The sequence below is a fragment of the Lepisosteus oculatus genome, chromosome 5 (genome assembly GCF_040954835.1).
Source record: "Lepisosteus oculatus isolate fLepOcu1 chromosome 5, fLepOcu1.hap2, whole genome shotgun sequence".
Taxonomy (NCBI): Eukaryota; Metazoa; Chordata; class Actinopteri; order Semionotiformes; family Lepisosteidae; genus Lepisosteus; species Lepisosteus oculatus.
Genome location: NC_090700.1, coordinates 14,235,985 through 14,253,950, shown reverse-complemented (window position 1 = coordinate 14,253,950; position 17,966 = coordinate 14,235,985). Strand labels below are relative to the sequence as shown.

The window sequence follows — 17,966 nt, the reverse complement described above, 5'->3', positions numbered from 1 at the left end:
GTTCAATTGCCAAAACCAGTATAAATTGGGTATAAAATATACTAGAAATTGTATTATTTGGTTCCTGGCAGAAAATCAGGATACTTTTCTCATTCTTGGACCTGTCTGAAATCACCTGGCTGAAATGAAGAGGCGCAAAACATTATATTAAGCACAGAAATAATGAAGCAGCAGACTGCTTTTACTAAGGAGAGCATCAATCCTATAATTTGGATGTAGAACTTTGAAACTTTTTTTCAGAGGAATTAAAATAATTGTATGGCAGAGAGTACATTTCCAGTCAAATTGTTCAGAGAGGGATGCTACAGTCTTAGAAGACAACATTTCCACTTCTTAATTTCTAAACATGTCTTGAATGATTTTCAGGATGTGTTCGCTTTGTTAATGAAGAAATTAGCAAAATAAATACTAAAACTCAGTCCAGATTTTTATTACTATCACTTTTTACATAAATATATTTGGTATATTTTGAAGCAGACAAAATATAGCATTACTGATAGAGTGAGTTGATAACTTGATATTCACACGTGAAACTGATTGTCTTTAATTTTTACACTAAGAATCATACTTTCACTGAGGCATACTGTTTTGGCTCAATAACAATAAACATAAAACTCACAATACTGATTAGCTGTTCTTTATCCCTACTAAAGTCTTGACCATGTAAACAGCTGATCAATGTTATTGATTTAGGACGATCCAATTCAAAGTAGGCTAAATAGTCATTTTAACACATATCGTATCACAGTAATATAATGCAACTAAAAATAAAAAACAATATTTACATTTATGTTAATCAGTATTATTATTATTTCTGAGAGGGATAATTATCCAACATCTTTAAATTTAGCAAAGTGTCAGGCTTAATTTAAGAGTCAGCATTCTATTTCTAGACAATTTTAAAATTGCTTATTCTCTCAAGGTGTTCACTGAAGAGTCTTATAGTGACCCCACCCTATAGGTCAAACAATTCTTTTCTAAGAGTGCTCAACAATCATACAGAGTGAGATGTACACAGCAGCCAACAAACTCAGACTCAACCAAGAGAACTAAAAAATACAAGAGACCAGCTTTCATTTGAATCTAAGATTGCTGAAAACCATTTAGGTTTCAGCAGACTGCAAAAAAAAGTCATGAAAATAATGTAACTCTTCAAGGGTTGTTTGTAAAACAGAGAGTTGTCTTGAAGCTGTATAATGTTCTAGTAAAACACCACAATCAAGCTGCAAAGAGACAATGTGTTCTATGGAGGAGATGAGGAAAAAGACAGTTGGAGCTCAGATAGATGGTACCTGACTATCAATAATAGTTCAAAAGGAATTGGGCATTTATTGACTGGAAAGAATTTGACAATATTTTGTAATTATTTTATTTTGGCACAATAACCAAGCTCAATAATCTGAGCCTTGGCCAACCTTAATTTCTTTTGCCAAGTCAAGGTAAAAACTGTTAACAAGCTGTTACACATTTTCAAGTGTAGATTCGTAATTAAACACAAAACCTATCCTGTCAGAAGATGTTACATCATCCCAGAACATGACTCATGCTTTAACTATTCATATTTGTGTTTATCATAAACTTCCATAGCTTCTCTGGCAGGTGATCTGGCGCTGCATGGGCACCTGGATTAAAGGTCTTACTGTGAGAAGGATTTAAGACAGAGGTTGGCTTAGAACACAGCTAATGTTTTTAAAAGTAGGGTTCTCATCATCTCCTGATTTAGAAGTTAATCTGTTTGCAGATATCCAAGCATGATTATCTCACTGTCTGATTTAATTTCTTTAACCTAAGGTAAAAAAAAAAACAGTAATGAGCACTTTGATTCTCTAACACTTAACATGGAATGATGCTGTTGTGAAATAAACCAGATTAACTACTGTATTCTTTTTTTTAAATCTGGTTTTCCACCAAACATTTTAGACTCTTTGAAACAGAAACAGCTTTATTGCAATGTTAATCGTTAATAATGGAATAAGTCCTTCAACTGTATTCTAAAGGGAAGGCTAAAATACTGGTTTATGGCCTTATTTAAATTGTTGATAAATGTATTGAGAAAAGCCCCTAAGCGTAGGTATCTTTGATATTCTGATGGGCACTGCAAATATCAGTGCAATACAAGGACATGTAACTTGAAAAACGCCTTTAGTGACACTTTGAAATCTGTATTTTTTCAGAGTGAAATTAAAACAGAGATCATCACAAACGCATGTTGTAGGATTTGTTACATATATTAACATACACATACATGTATAAAAATGTTTTACTAAATTCCACAATTTCCTACAAAGCAAATAACTAAAATGCACTGGACTTTTTCATTCAAGAGCAAGTAGTCTCAATGAAAGCAATATGTTCCAGAAACAAGTATGTAAATGCTGCATGAACAAAATCAACTACTAGTAATACACACAGGCCACAGAAAAGAGTACAACAAAAGCAAATGTCACAGATACCAAGATGAACTAAAATAGACACAGGGGAAAGAAAAGAGAACACGCATGACATAGAAAATAATTAAGTAATGTTCAAGTGGCTGCTACCTTTCCTGAGTCTCCTACTTCATGACGAACCAAACTCAGACAAATAATAAGCAGCCTTCACTGTCCATGTTTGCCACTAAAGTACATTGCTGGAATTTGTTAATTATTGAAAGAATGCCTGAAGATGATTTTTTATTTAAAGTTTCTAATGGGGGCATTGAACACACTGTCTACCGCTACTAGATTAGCTTTATTACTTAATTTGAAAACTATTTAACGTTAATCATGTATCTGGGGCAAAAGCAAAAAAAAAACCCATCAAACATAACACACGTTGACATGAAAGTGGTTAAGATGTAAGACTTAATATTGTCCACTTCTTGTACGTTTATAATTTAAAAAAGACAAAATAGCAACACCAAATATATTCAGGATCACATGGTCAGTCTGAGTTATTTTGGACACTGGCACATTGTAAATCGTGTTGAATATGCCTTGTGTACCTCCAACTTCTATTTTTTCTGGCAACGATTACTTTAACACATCACTTTGACGGAAACAAAAACAGCTGGATGCATTCTGAAATTCTGCAGGATTTAACTGTGTGCACATGTAAGAAACCCAAACCATTTTAATTAAAAAAAAAACTGCAGTTGGGCTAGGATGCATTTTTGTTTAACAAAGAACATCCATATCTGAGTTTTGTTTCATAGCTTTTCACAGCAAAAAGAGAAAAATAAAATAGAATGTTACAGCTGCATGTGAGAATGCAAGTTTGATCGATATAAAATAATAGTTCTAATCACATATATTGATTCTGGTTTATTGGTTAAGTTTTTATTAGCCTTGAAAAAAAAAGAACACTATTTTTCGTTTCTTTTAAGACAAAATGATAAATCTCCGCTCCCCGCCCCTTCCATCGTTACGAAGGCGCGCAGATTTACATACCAAATGACATAATGGTAGGTCTTTTCCTTTTTTTCAAATTTAACCAAGGTTTACCCGATGATTTTTTTTCCTTGAGCCGCCGCCATGTTGGTATGAGGCAGGATGACAGCAGGACGGAGCAGAAGAGGGACACTGATCTGAATTATGAAATAAAAGATACGCAAATACTCTTTTTATAGGGGTATGGAAAAAGGGCTTGAGAACTATCGGTACATCCAACACATTCGAGTGTTTGCTTTCTTTTTGTAAAAACAACTTTAAGGATTTAAAAGGACTGTAATTTCCTGGATGTTCAGAAATTCGTTTTCCTATGGCGTAAGAATCCTGTTTTAAAATATATATATATATTTTGGGGGGTGGGTGGGGGGACCTGCCAGTAAATGTATAAGGATACAATTGTCCATTTTTGGTGGGATTTTAATTTAAAAAAGGAGAACAAATGTATTTTGCAAGGAAACCTTTCTAGCAGTCGTATACTGTACCTCTCTAGGTGCTGAAGAAGGAGTATCCACCAGAATTATCATTGGGATTTTCTCTTTTTTTTTTGTCCGGGATAAGTTATAACTCCGATTGTCAAGTAATTATACAACTGCACTGAAAAATAAAAAAGTGACATTTTCTCCTCGAAGGTCAACCACAAAAAGCATAAACAGTCCCAAGATGTCAAGCAATATTCCAACTGATATGGTGAGAAATTAGTCAGTTTGTTTTCATATATTTGCATGACTGTGCTATCTTCTTCGTCGTATATATATATATTAAATATGTACTGTATGTGTTGTATTGTACATTAGTTCATTTTCTGTGGTTTGTAATGAAATGAGATGTATACCAATATCTACTTCGTATCCATTATAAGAAAATATATCGCTTAATTTAAATTAATTGTAAAAAATGACTCTGGCTGTAGAAATGAAATTCTGAGTTTTAACAGTCGATCCAGGACATATCCTAAATATGAATGAACCTGGTTCGATTCAATTATTAATGTGAATTACTGTTTCGACTGTTTGACATTGCCTAATACAGCAACATAGCAGTCCGCTTCTCTGTTTGCTAAATATTTGTTTTCTGACAAGATGAACTCAAGCTAGGTGTGAAATTTATAATTATGGAGGAAATCATTACGGAACGTGTTCTGCATGTTGAGCGACTGTACAGTTCACGTTTGTTTCGAATGAATTGCACTTGTTTTGGTAAGATTGCGCTTGCTACAAAGTGAAACTGATAATTTTCCTTCATTTGCGATCAGATTTAGGCTAAATTGAAATAAAGGTTGTTGTTGACGCTATAGCTTCCAAATGTCATAGTGGACTTTTGATTTACATTTATAGTTATTCCTCCTGTTATGTAATTCGGAATCACGCCGCTGCTTTGCAGAAGACCTGTGTTCTAACCATTAAAACCATTCCAACTATAAAGAAACCGTATTTTCATTATTAAAGTTTATATAGTGAAGGTGAGGAATTAAAAGTTTCTATTCGGTCGTAAAAGTGACTTTTCGTTTCTGTATTTTTTCACAAATAACTGCAGTTTGATCAGCGCAAAAAAAACATTTTCAAATCGGGTCTTAGAGGCATGAGTATTGGGTTACATTGCTGATGTGCCTACCTGTATTTCACTAGTTGAGGTAATATAACTTAGAAAACATTAGTTGCTTTTAGATGATTAAAATTGATGGAAGGCTGTACACGAAGCGGCTGCTCATCTGTCTTGCGTAAATCCATGTGCCCCTTGCTAAGTACTGGAAAGCAGGGTGAATTGAAATTGACAAAACATTGTAAAGAATGGCAGACATTTTAAAAGTGCTGAAACTAATCCACCACAAAGACTGCAGTGTTGACTCAGGGGATGTTTAATGCTTACGCTTATACCCTATAGTTTAGTTTGGCTAAATTTGTGAGGTTGCTTTGCATGTAGTCGCTTCATCACGACCATGCAGCAGGATTCCCACAAGCAGTACCTACCCATGGTGTCTCGGGAACAGGAACAACAAGAGATACTGGCAGTGAAATGTTGTACCTTGTATGGCTTTTTCTAGAATGTAGAGTGAACACATAAATACTAGAAACATTTAGGTGCCTGGAGACTGAACTCACTGTTCTTACCAGTGCGCAATGAAACTTAAACCAAGACAATGCAGGAGGAAACTATAGTGAAGCATGTTTAAAACCTGGAAATAAGAGCCAGTTCTTTGCACAAAGGGTTGTAGGGGCATGGGACGAGCTCGCGCAGCCATGTTACTGAAGCTGATACTTTACTCTTTAAAAGAAGCAGCTGGTTGTGACTAACAGCTAAATGAGACAGATACATTGAAAGGCTGCTTTTCCCTTTTTTTTGAGATACGTGTGATGGATTGGCAAGTTTTCATTGCCTGTGTACCAGACTACAGGCTCCGCAACATTGTAAGTTTGTAGTGTTGTGTGTCTTCTGTTGTCGCTTGCTTATTTAAATCTGGACTTCTGTTATTTATAGACATTTTCTGGTAAGTAACAAGAGCGAGATTTGTTGTTTTATACAAAAAAGTATACAATAAGTATAAAGTAGCAATTGATGCAAAGAAAAATCTAAAAGATGCTTACTGCATTTTTGATCAATTAGGCCTTTTTAACAGTTTTAGATGGTTAAAAAATACTTATTGCACAGTGTCACCGAGTGACCAGCTGACAAGCTCTATCTGGTGGTTAATACTGTAAGTAATGTGCATTTGAAGAACAATATCCATTCTATTCTATGCTGAATTACTAGAGAGAATTATTTGCGCTTTGCATTCAAACTACACAACTTAAGTGTCTTGCGTATTACAATAAAAGTAATGTGTAATCTAGCTACAGGTCTGGCTTCAAATTGAAATCCTAAAGACAAGAAAAAAGACAAAGTTTCCTATTTTACGTTTCCCTGCCTTTCTGCCTCATTTCTCATGTGTTACTTGGCTCTTACGCAGTAATGTCTAATATGCCTCAAAAGAAAGCTGTACACCAGAAGCCTATATCACCCCTGTAAGTGCTCGACTCTATTAGGTTAATGTCCTACTCTATAGCTAATTAAAATATCACCACTGTCTTTAATAAGGTTTTAAAATATAACCTTTAAACCCAGTGACTACAGTGAGGTGAATGGACGAACTAGGTATTTGTGATTTTTGAACAGGGCAGCATGGTGGCACAGTGGTTATCATCGCTGCCTCCAGTTTCCTCCCACAGTGCAAAGACACATCGGTAGGTTAATAAGCTTCTGGAAAACTTGACCCTTGGGTCTGTGCGCCCTGTGATAGACTGGAGTCCCATCCAGGGTGTATCCTGCATTAAGCCTGTTGCCTGATGGGATAGACTCCAGCTCCCCCACAATCCTGTACTTGATAAAGCGGTTAGGAAATTGAAGGATGGAAGGAGGAACACTTTTGAAGTAGCCCTGGATTGTCCTTTGATTTTCAAGTTTCTAAAAACAACTAAAACGCTCTTAAAATAAATTGACCTTTATCCAAAAGTCTGCAGCACATTGCATAATTTCAGATTAAGTGTTACAATCAGCACATCTATTAAAGTAAGTCTTTTTTTCCAATTAAAGCTGCTTATTTAACTAGCAGTTAAGTCACTTGTTTAAGACTAGATTTCAAATGTCCTTAATTTGTGCTTTGTGTCTTCCAGTCATTTGAGACAGCTGAAAAAGGCACTAAAGAGGTGGGAAGCAGGAATGAGATAGTCAGCACGTCAGTGTGTGGTCCCTAACAGCTGTGAAGTCCTAGGCTGGGGGGAGGGCTTGTAGATTAGCCTGACAGAAATGCTGTGCAATGTGTGCGCAGGTTTTATAAATAGTATACGTCTTTTTTTTTTCCTTTGCGTTCTCATTTTCTTTTTATAATGCAAGCTGCAAAACGCAGGAAGGGCTATGTCAAGAGAAGTTGAACATGTATGATTTGTAAGTAAAAACTAATCCAGTCCCCTTACTTGTTATAAAGTGACCAGTCTTGAAGACGTAATCCACATTCTTATATCTAAGGTTGTGAATAAGACAATTATCTATTTGTTTGTTGTGTGTGCTCTTGTTTTATTAGCATTTGGGTTTTTGGCTGTGTGTAGGTGTACTTATAATATTACCATCAAATTGTCTAAATAAGAATATTGGGGAATTAGTATCTGCTCTGGGACTCAGGCAGGAGTTTTTATTATTATTTATTTTGCTGGGTGAGCTGTTCGTGCTTAATATTAGTATAATTTACCAAATTAAAGTTAGTTGAACACCAACAAACAAGACGCAATAATTTCAGTTGTATATACTGTATCAGTGCATGCTTATGACAAATCTGTGTTTGATTTACTTTTAGCTAGGCCAGAGTGTGCAAACCCAGTTTACTCCTTAATTCAGCTGCTGAGCTCTTACTTTTCCATCTGATCTGCTGTGGGACTGCTGACACATATTGACTACAGGATTCAGTGCAGTGGATGAAGAACCTAACTCCTATCCAAGTGGGAGAAGTGAGTCTCCCTCCTACAGTATTCACGAAATGTCAGAAGACGTGGCCCTCCTATTCTTCTGTTATTCATAACAATGCGTTACTTACGGGTAGTTCCCCTTTCTCTTCTTCACTGTGAAGATACCTTTCACATTCCAGCAGATTTTGTTTTAATTGAGGATTCGTTTTCATGTCTTCACTTGCTCCAGGACCTGGAATCTTAAAATGTTACCCGTCTCCTTTTTCGTGTTTTTACTAATGTGTCCATTGTACAGTGCATGCTGATCACAGCCCCTGGGGGACAAGAGCGTGTACACTTCCAATACGTAATTTAAGAGGCAGTTCAGAGGGATTGGTATCCTCCAGTTGTTCATACTTGGAAAATGGGTTGGAATGTCACGGATGAAAAATCAATTGGTAAATTAATTGATCAAATCTACCCATCCATCTTCTAACCACTTCACCCAGTTCACAGTCATTGAGGAGCTGGAGCCTATCTTGGCAAGCAAAAAGTACAAGACAGGATCACAGGTTAGAAACACAGACACCCCCTCACCCAAGGTTATTAATCTACCAGTATGTCTTGCATCTATGGGAGGAAACCAGCAGCAAAGGAAACCAGGCAAACACAGGGAGAACATACAAACTCCACACAGATAGCACCCCAGATCTGGAATTGAACACAGGGCACCTGTTCTGCAAGGCAGCAGTGATAACCACCATGCTACTGTGCTGATCTCGATATAAAATCAACTTTTAAAAATCCTAATCATACAATGATATACTTCAATTTTCTTGACAGAGTTTCCAAGTGTCCCTTGTGTACAGTATGTTCTGATTTGTGGGGTGCTGTAGCCACCTTCTTGCACGTTTTGGGAGTGCTCAGATGTGGTTAAGTTTTGGAAAATGCTTTTCTCCTCTTTCTCTACTATTCTAAACCGATACTCCTTGGCGTCCCCTAGTAACCCTGTTAAATGAAAACTGTGGTGTCAGATTCTCACAGCTCTAGAATTAGATACTGTATATGTGCCTAGTCTCAGTGTAGCTTAAAAAAGACACTGGTGCTGTGCTAGGAGCTTCTGTATTCCCTCTCCTGGTCCCAATCTCCATATAAATAAGGTCAAGACAGAAACTGTCCTGTCTTGACCTCATTAATATGGAGATCGGGTCTGTGGTGCCAGTGGATCCATGTAGTAGTATTGTGGATGAGGTCAGATTTTCATTGCACTGTACTTTTTCTGTCTGAACTCATGCAATTGGTTTAGAGGCTTTTGGGTAGAGTGTCTTTGTTAAAATCTCGGGGGGGAGTACAGCTAATGACTTTTGAGGTTGAGTTGGGAGGTACGGTAGATATTGTTTGATTCTTGATTTGTTAAGCATTTGAACTTTTTTAAATGAATAAAATTTGGTTCACTGCAACAAAAGTGGCGTGATCTGTGCGATTAGTTAGTGGTAACCTTTTTTGAAAGGTTGGTTTGGAGCTGTAGGCTTTCATTGAAAGAGAGTGGTTTTTAAATTACGTGCAGGATCATATTGACAAAATATATCCATGTTCCATGCTGTGCAATTCTGCATATTTACGTCATTATATATTCTACACAATCTGAAGGGAGCACTATGGTTAGGTTGTTTCCCCTTTGAAAGTAAAATAAATAATGAATATGAGCTAAAGTGTCTATTGCGTTTAATTTGATTTATGTATACGTGATGAGCAAGACTGCCATGAATATTCCAAATGCCATTTGTCAAATATTATTTTGGCACCTGAAACCCGACCAATAAGAATGTTACTGTTAACAGTTCCAAGCAAGGTCATGTAGGGGTTAAGTGTTGGTACAACAGATGCATTATTGCAGTAGTATTGTTCTGCTTTTTGTAAAGGTCATCTCTGGGGAAATCATGCCTTCATGGTTCTAGACCTTAACTAGTAATCGCCAGTTTTGTTTAGAGTACAAGAAAGTAGATTTGTTATAGACTTACTCTGGCCTTATTCAGCTCCAGACAGTAGGTGATGTGAATAATTCATGCTTTATCAAACTGTCATGATATTTCCATTACAAATAGTGCCAAGCAATGTTCTTTAATTGCTGGTAAATGCAAAAAAGGGCAACATGTCTGTATTCTTCTCAAACCTGGTTGCAAAGTGGTGTTTTATTTCTTCTTACAGTATTTCTTACAGCTTTCCTCAGCAATCTGCACAGTGCATGTTTTTCTTGAATGTTAAGTGGTTGGGAGCTGTTAAAGAATATTGCTATAGTCTTGCTTTCTGTTGCTTGTTTTTTTTAAACCTTTTTTTATCAAAGAGAAACAAGTTCTTTATGATAAGAATGTTACATTGTTTTACCCTCACAGGGTTTGTTTCAGATTTTCTCTCTTTCTTTATGGGGAATTAAGTTTTCTAGCAGCTGTTTCCAGATAAGTAGTATCCACTTCAGACGGGTGAACAGAAAACTGACTGACATTGCATGCAACCCATCTTAAAAATAAGTGGTGAAAATAATTATCTAGAACACTATTTTTTATATGCATCTTTTTGGGAGTCTGGAGTTCCTTGTTACAAAATGCATTTTAAAAAACCGCAGCAGAAATGAACTACAGAAGTGGCACTTCTGCTGTTTTAGAAATTGGTCCACAAAGAGTTAATGGTTTGAAAGAGGAAGCAAGGCAGACTTTCAGCCTATAAAGAAGCCTTTCAGCTGAAAGGGACAATTTACAAGTTTCTGAAGTCTCTGTGTTTTCTAGAGCTACATGCATTCCAGTCTTACACTTGTGTACACTTACAGTATACTTGTGAAAAAAGGAAAGTTTGATACTGTACAATAATTGTAATTATACCATTTTGTTTTATCATTATTATTATTTTAAATTTAGGCATCAGGCTAAGTTCAAGGGCAGGTCTTTGCATGTAGTGTCACAAGAGCATACCTTATTTGAGGCCTTTAGTCTGCCTCAAAATCAAATGACAGAAACTGCATAGCACAGATTAAGTGAACTTCCTTTTTGACATCTAAGCCTGCCTCAAACAAAGAATGATATTCAGCTGACATAGCCTATAGCAAGGCTATATATATTTTTCTAATTACGAGAGAATTGGAAATTGCTAGCAGCCTGACTTGCAGGAATTATCTTCTGAAAGAAGCTTGACGGCTTAAACTAAATTAAAGTCACATGTTGGTACATTTTATAAAAGGGAACACTGAGATAAAAAAAATGAAATTAGGGTTGCAGAATTCAAGTACCAAAGGTTGGTTGTGATGAGTTTTCAGATTTCTGTGCTGGGCCAAATATAACCAGAATTTCATTGCTATCCTTGCTTAGGAAGATTTAAATGATGTCTGGTGAAGGCTGTAATGTGATGCAGTTGTAAGATAGCACATGACTGCTTTTTCTCCTAACTTCCTGGAAATATCAACCAATATTGGGATATTAGCCCTTTTATTTGTTTTAAGTTTAGAATTGCTGATTATTTTCTCATTATATACCCACACATTTAGAATCAGCAGTTGTTTTCACATCTCATTCCGCATCAACAACTCCTGTCCTCACATGGACAGACTGAGGATGGCTCAGCAGAACTGAACCCCACCAGCACACAGGACTGGTCATCCTTTGTCAAGCCTTAAGATCCACAACAAAACGCAGGAGGTGCAGATCTGAGTCTGCAGGAAGTCGCTGTTTCATTGGGGACCAGGAGAGTCTAATCCCAGTCCGATGACTGTGAGCCAAATGTGCACCACCACTGGGGGTAGAAGCTTTTTAGGACACAAATATAATTAGTGTTCATCCTATCTTCAGTGCAACTGTATCCTGTTTTTTGGTATCTAGGTTTTATTTTGTTGCCTTATGTGCCATTGTTAGTGAAAGTTGGTATTTTGTTCTGTGCAGGCAACACTGTGGACTAAAATGCACACCTAGGACTAAATTGGCTTTCAAGCCGGGCTTCTAAATGACTGTATTGTGAATCTTTTCTTTATTGCTTCCCAAATGTTCTTGTGGTGGATGGTCTAAGTACATCTGAGTACGTATTAATTTATGAAACCTAGAATGTATAGATATGTTGGCAAGTTAATAGGCTTGTGCAACCTAGCTACCCCAATTTTTTTTAAACATTTTGTTGGTAATTGCACTAAATCCCATTTGAGAAATACCAGTTGGCATCTTTATATATTTCACTAGCCATTTTGTTCTCTTAAGATTTATTTGAATCAGTGCCGTACAGTACATGAGGCATACAGTACATCTGGATTCGGAATCCAGTGAACGTAAATGTTGACATTAACAGGTTCCCTTTCCTGGCATAAAGGCAATTGCTTGAATATCTAGGTGAAAAGGATGTTAAAACTATTTTTCAAGTATTTTTTAATCCTGACAATTTTGCAAACAATTTTTTAACTAAGTAATGGTGTGTAGTTTTACAGACACCTCTTTCTTCTCGACAGCTTGACATTCCAGGTTTACAGCTAGTTAGGTTATGAAGGCAACCATGTTAGTTTTGTGGTGACAAATTCTAGTTTCAGAACATTTCAGGCACATTGGGAAACAGCCTGTTTGTTGGCCTCTGAAAGATTTTTAAGGTTTATTGTAACTGTGCTTCTTAATTTTTAGCTGTAAAAGGAACTGAGTTCATAGAGTTATAGAGTTCATAAAGTGTTGACATGCGTAAATTAAATGATTGGAGGTAATAATAATGAAGAAAAAGGAAAAAAAAGAGCTCCTTCATAATTCTGTCTTTGTGTTCTGGCTGCTCTGCCTGTTTTTGTTATGCCAAATGTAGTTCCATGAACATTAACCTGAAAGTGCTGTTATTGCACCTCAGGGAGTCTGAAGAAAGCAAAGCAGACTTAGTAACCAATAGAGGCTTACTTTAAATTAAGCTCTTGTATGATTTGCTGAATGGGTGAAGTCAGTTTCTCCTGTTGTAATTACCCAGCTTTTACTGCCATAGTTTTTACAAATGCTGGAGTGTTGTTTTGGGTGTTGTTTTAGAATTTATAAGTCTGTTTATTTAAGACTTTATTCTATTCTCTGTGTTTGAATAAACTGTGTATTTAAGATTAAAGAGGTATTTTAATGAGATGTCCATATTTTTGGATTAACTTTAGATATTAAACTAAAATACTAACAAAGAATAATGACAACTCGAATGAGTTAAAGTGACTTCTATGGTTCACAGTGACATTAGTATTGACTATCATGTTTCTAGTGTGTCCACTTTAGGATGCCATACCTAAATTAAATTCGACTTCAGACAGAAAGGAGAAAACAGAATATGAAGCAGTATGACTCTTGATCTCACCAATTCTTGTGATGAAAAAAACAGCTTCAGCTCTTCAGCTGATGTAGTAAGGATGGTGTGAATGCTGATACATATTTTGTTATAATTTTGTTATATTTAGATGTATGCCAGTGTGGTCTTCAGTACCATTTCAGTTAAGAAATGACAAAGACTTCTTTTTATTATTTTTTAATTATTAGATAGATACTTTATTGATCCCGTGAAGGAAATTGCAGTGTAACAGCAGCTTAGCACAGTCAACACAGCACAATATAATGAAATAATACAATAATACAACAATACAATACATACTGTACAATACAGCCAGTACAGTCAGTGAGAGGTGCACTAAAAAAATGTTGCACACAGTACAGATTATACAAAAAAACAGAACAGTACACAAAAGGTGTATTATAAATATAAAAACATATTGAACAAGTCCCTAGCATATATTGCACAAAAAACAGTTGTAAACAGTAAGCAGAGAGTTTAATGTTTAGTCCAAAACCTGGTCAATGTCAATGTTGGCCCTGCCCAAACACATAGTAGATGAGTTGTACAGTCTTGTGGCAGAAGGCAAGAATGACCTGTCATTACATGACATGTCATTTTTGTTAATTCAGTTTTTGTATAGTTATTTGGACTGATGGAGTACTTACTCTCTTGTTTCTCCCATTTACCTATTGAAAAAACTCAGATCTTATGATTCAGATCTTATATTTTCTTCATTGCCATTTTGTAGTCTAGTGAAGATGAATTGACAACAGATTTGGGGTTAAGAGAATGGAAATTGTTTCAAATTAGCAGCAGTGATCTGTCATGGTATATAAGTCTTTAAAGGCCACATAGGTATTGCATTAAAGTACACCAAATCCTACAGTACTTTGCTGTTTAGACTGTTTCATACATTGTATACTTTGTTTTTCATGTGTGGACAGGGGCACATAACAAAAAAGTTTAATCATTTCAAACTCCAAACATGCGTATTGAAGTACTTTAAAAGGCACTGTTAGTGATAGCATAGGGCGTAGTCTAGCGATATTTCTGAGGTGGAAAAAGGATGTTTTGACAATATGCTGCACATATTGAAGGCAACCTCCAATTTTTTAGAGATTATAAAAGTAAAACAGTTCTCATTAATCCTGTTATTAAATTCAGTTGTAGAACAGAGCTTGGCTGGAAGAAAACCTAGCAGGTATGTAGGCCTCCATGACCAGGCTTGGGAACCCGTCTTATTACTACAAGAACATCAAAACCAGCTGTTTTATGATACCTCTCAATATTTAAGTAAATATGTGAAGTCTCTTGTTCACATTCTTACTCTACCCCACACAGAAAATGTATTGGTGAGGTTATGACTCATATTACATTAATCCGTCCTCCTTCCATTTTCTGATCACTTCACCTGATTCAGAGTCCCAGCAGGGACGGGCAACGGGCATAAGGCGGGGTACACACTGAACAGGATGCCAGTCCAATCGCAGGGCAGACACAGACATGCACACTCTCACACCAGGGCCGTTTTAACCAGATGCCAGTTCGCCTACCAGCATGTTCTTGTTTGACTGTGTGAAGAAACCCATGTGAACACGGAGAGGACATACAATCTCCACTCAGATAAAGCCCCAGGTTTGGAATCAAACACAGAGCCCTGCCCTGTATCATTGTAACCATACTGCCCTGTATCATTAATGATCTAAATATAATACAAACCTCTATCCTACAGTCCAGCTGCAGGTGTCTATATACCCAGTAAACAAGAACAAATGTTGGAATCTGACTTCAGCAACTGCTTGCCTTCAGTACTCCGGCGGTATGCCTAAGAACTGAATTTTATTTGTGTTCTAGATAAGGAAACAGTAAAAATTCTATTAAAATTTGCAGTCTAAGAGCAAGCTCTTACAGTATTAAACAGCTGTTGTAGGATATCCAGTTCAGTTACAATTTAATTAGCTTATGTTGTTCTTAATTAAGTGGATGGTTTGCATTACAAATAATATATATTATTTAGCATGCACAACTATAATATTTGCTTCCCTCTAGCCTCCTTGAGATGTTTTTCCCTGCGGTGTAGCATAGTTCTTTAAGGCTGTACCAAGCCACATCTTTATACATACTACAAATTGCATGCATACATTATTTCCTTGCCCTACTGATTGCTAGGCCTGACTGACACATGGCTTTGATGGGCATTGTGTTAAGTTCTGAGTAAATTATACCAACTAAAGGAGTTTCTTGTAGTATAACTGGAAGTAGAATTCATTTTATTTGAAGGTAACTAGCAATTTTGCACTTTGTCAATTTGTAAAAATAAAGTGGATTAGACAAAACGACTGCTAGCGGCTACTACTACTGCTACTACTAGCAAATAATGCAATAGTGTAGCCATGGGGGTGTCAAACGGTTCTCTGAAAAAGACAAAAAAATATTGTCAAGGCTTTCATTTAGACACGTGTATGCTCCCAAACCTCGTAACATATGATGAACCTAAAAACTCATTGAGCAGAAGGCAGCAGATGAAAGAAATGGTCTTGAGCGTTTCTGCTGCCATCTGTTAATTCTGGGACAGAGTCCATTAGAGTTTGTCGGAGCTCGGCTTTTCCCCCCACAGATGTCTATCTTTCACCAACAGAACGCACGTGGGCAGTGACTTGAGGGCAAGTGGTTTCATCTGTTCTGGGGGAAAAGGGACATTTGCATCTTTCTTGATATCTGCAGCGGTGTTTTATTTTGAATTCTTTCTATACTCTAGGAAGAGGTAATGGACTCAGGTGGACTCCTGAATAACATGAGCAGGGCATTTATGTGGGGAGCCATTTGTTATCTCCCTTCATGCTATACTAATGTCCTTTCTAATGGGGGTGTAAACCTGCTTGCCACGAGCCTATCGGAATCATCTAGAAGATTTAATTTTCCAATGCAATGTGTGAGGCAAAGTGGGGTTTTCTGCTGACCTATTATTAGTCAGGGGTGGAATCCCATTCCCCCTGATGCATGACCCCACTGGCCCTCCATTTATCTGCAGCGACAGCCCCCACCCACTCTCTTTTCTTATCTGACTCTCAGATGAGACAGCACAGACCTTTCTGGGGCTTGAATTTATTTTTGTCCCATTAACCGTTTGTGCCATTGTGCCATGGGTTAATCCCATTTGAGGGTCATTAATTTAACAATGAAAATGTAGTTCTGTCTTGAATTGCATCTACAGAAGAGGAGATTATTTGAACTATAGAACATGGCACTTCCATGCTATAATAATGTAGAAGAATAATCTAGAATCTAGTAGAAGGTACGATATGATACTGTCGTCTTCTGTTAATAGAATGGTCCAAAGAATTGTCCAAACTGTCCTCTGTTAATTATACACTTTTATTTGTTTCAGAGAAAATTTTGCAGGGGTTTTAAAGCTGTAATGATGAGGTGCTGTGCATTGATCAAGGGAACAAAAATGCAAAGCTGCAGACTTCATGGAGGCCTTCCCTTTAAAAAGCAAACTTTCCATGGGAAAGGAAAGTGCTGTAACAGCAAAAGCTGTTTCTTAATTTAGGTTAAATACAGTGTGGTGGCAAGCTGACTGCATTAGAATTTTCTACCGTTTCCTGGGATGTAACACCATTGTTGATACTCGATCCTATTTAAGCTAAAAATACATAACCTATTATAGAAACGTCAGTCAGGACAAAAATACAGCATTTACTGGAAAGGTGAATGATTTATAATGTGTATAGAGTCCATCGAGAAAAAATAGAAAAAAATTCCAGTTCGAGTTAAAAAAAAAGTTTTTTGTTTTGCTGCACTAAAAAACCTGTTTTCTCACAGACCAGACACAAAAGTAGCTGTAAAAAGAAATTCCCTTCTCTCCCCTCCAGCATGTTAGTATTCCTGCTTCGCAAAGGATAGTCTGTCTCTTAATGCCTGTCCCATCCTCAGGCTCCTTTAACTGCCTGCAAAATGCTATGCTTCATTGCACGAGTGCTTATTTCTTTCGTGGTAGAAGCTTAATTTCAGCCTCTTCATCTGGGCCTTCAAATGGAAAGGGCAAATATATACTGTAGACCCATTCTCTTGGAAGTTAAGTAAATTATGCAATTTAAGTAATTACAGTAGATTACTTTTAAGATGAGTTTACATCATTATTATGTAAGATAGCCTTTGTGCACCCTTGCTGGTGGAACTTTCCATGCTGTCAAATTCTGCAAAACGTTCAGAAAGCAGTGCAGAACTGTTTCTAACTTCTGGAGGGCTATGAAATAATGGACTCATTTTCTGAATAAGGTACTGTTAATTCTTTCATTGGAGAAAATTTCAGAGATTAAGAATATTAGACTGCAATAAATGAGGGCCTGGGAGTTACAAAAATATCACATTTGTAAAAAGAGCACAGTTCCAATTCTCATCTTGCTTCTAACTGGTGTGCCCTAGAGATCCCAATGTCTTGCTGCAACACTGCTGATAGTGTCGGTGATTTTCGGAGCTCATGGTTTCTGTAGTCTTAATGAATGTAATCCAGGTGGACATTACACAGAAGTCACAGAAAGAGAAACTAAAATATGTACTAGATAGTTTCCAGTTCAATGATAAATACTCAGTCTTTTTACAGGAGACAGGCATTTTAAAAAGTACAGATTTTGACATGACTTCTTTGCAAAGTCATTCGTATCCTAATGTAGTAGTTTTTCTAGTATCAAGCAGAATTTTTCAGCTGAACATACTGTGTGACTCTCTGTTAGTATGGCATTTTTTAGTATTATTCAAACAGTAAATAAGGAGTCTGGCACATAAGAATATAAAAAATGTTACTAGTGTGAAG

At 36.6% G+C, this 17,966-nt stretch overlaps 1 protein-coding gene across 2 annotated transcripts in view; it reads left to right on the top strand.

The window, feature by feature from the left end:
- The first annotated feature begins 3,491 nt into the window (after nt 1–3,491).
- Nucleotides 3,492–17,966, top strand: part of ubl3a (ubiquitin-like 3a) — a 32,914-nt gene continuing 18,439 nt past the window's right edge. Inside the window, exons 1-2 of one of the 2 annotated variants that reach the window (XM_015339227.2) lie at nt 3,492–3,743; nt 4,058–4,115. In XM_015339227.2, the coding sequence (XP_015194713.1) occupies nt 3,739–3,743; nt 4,058–4,115 (63 nt within the window). In that variant the 5' untranslated portion in view covers nt 3,492–3,738. Of the gene's footprint in view, nt 3,744–4,057; nt 4,116–5,779; nt 5,834–17,966 lie in introns of those variants that run through there. The other variant, XM_069190133.1, reaches the window with a different exon arrangement.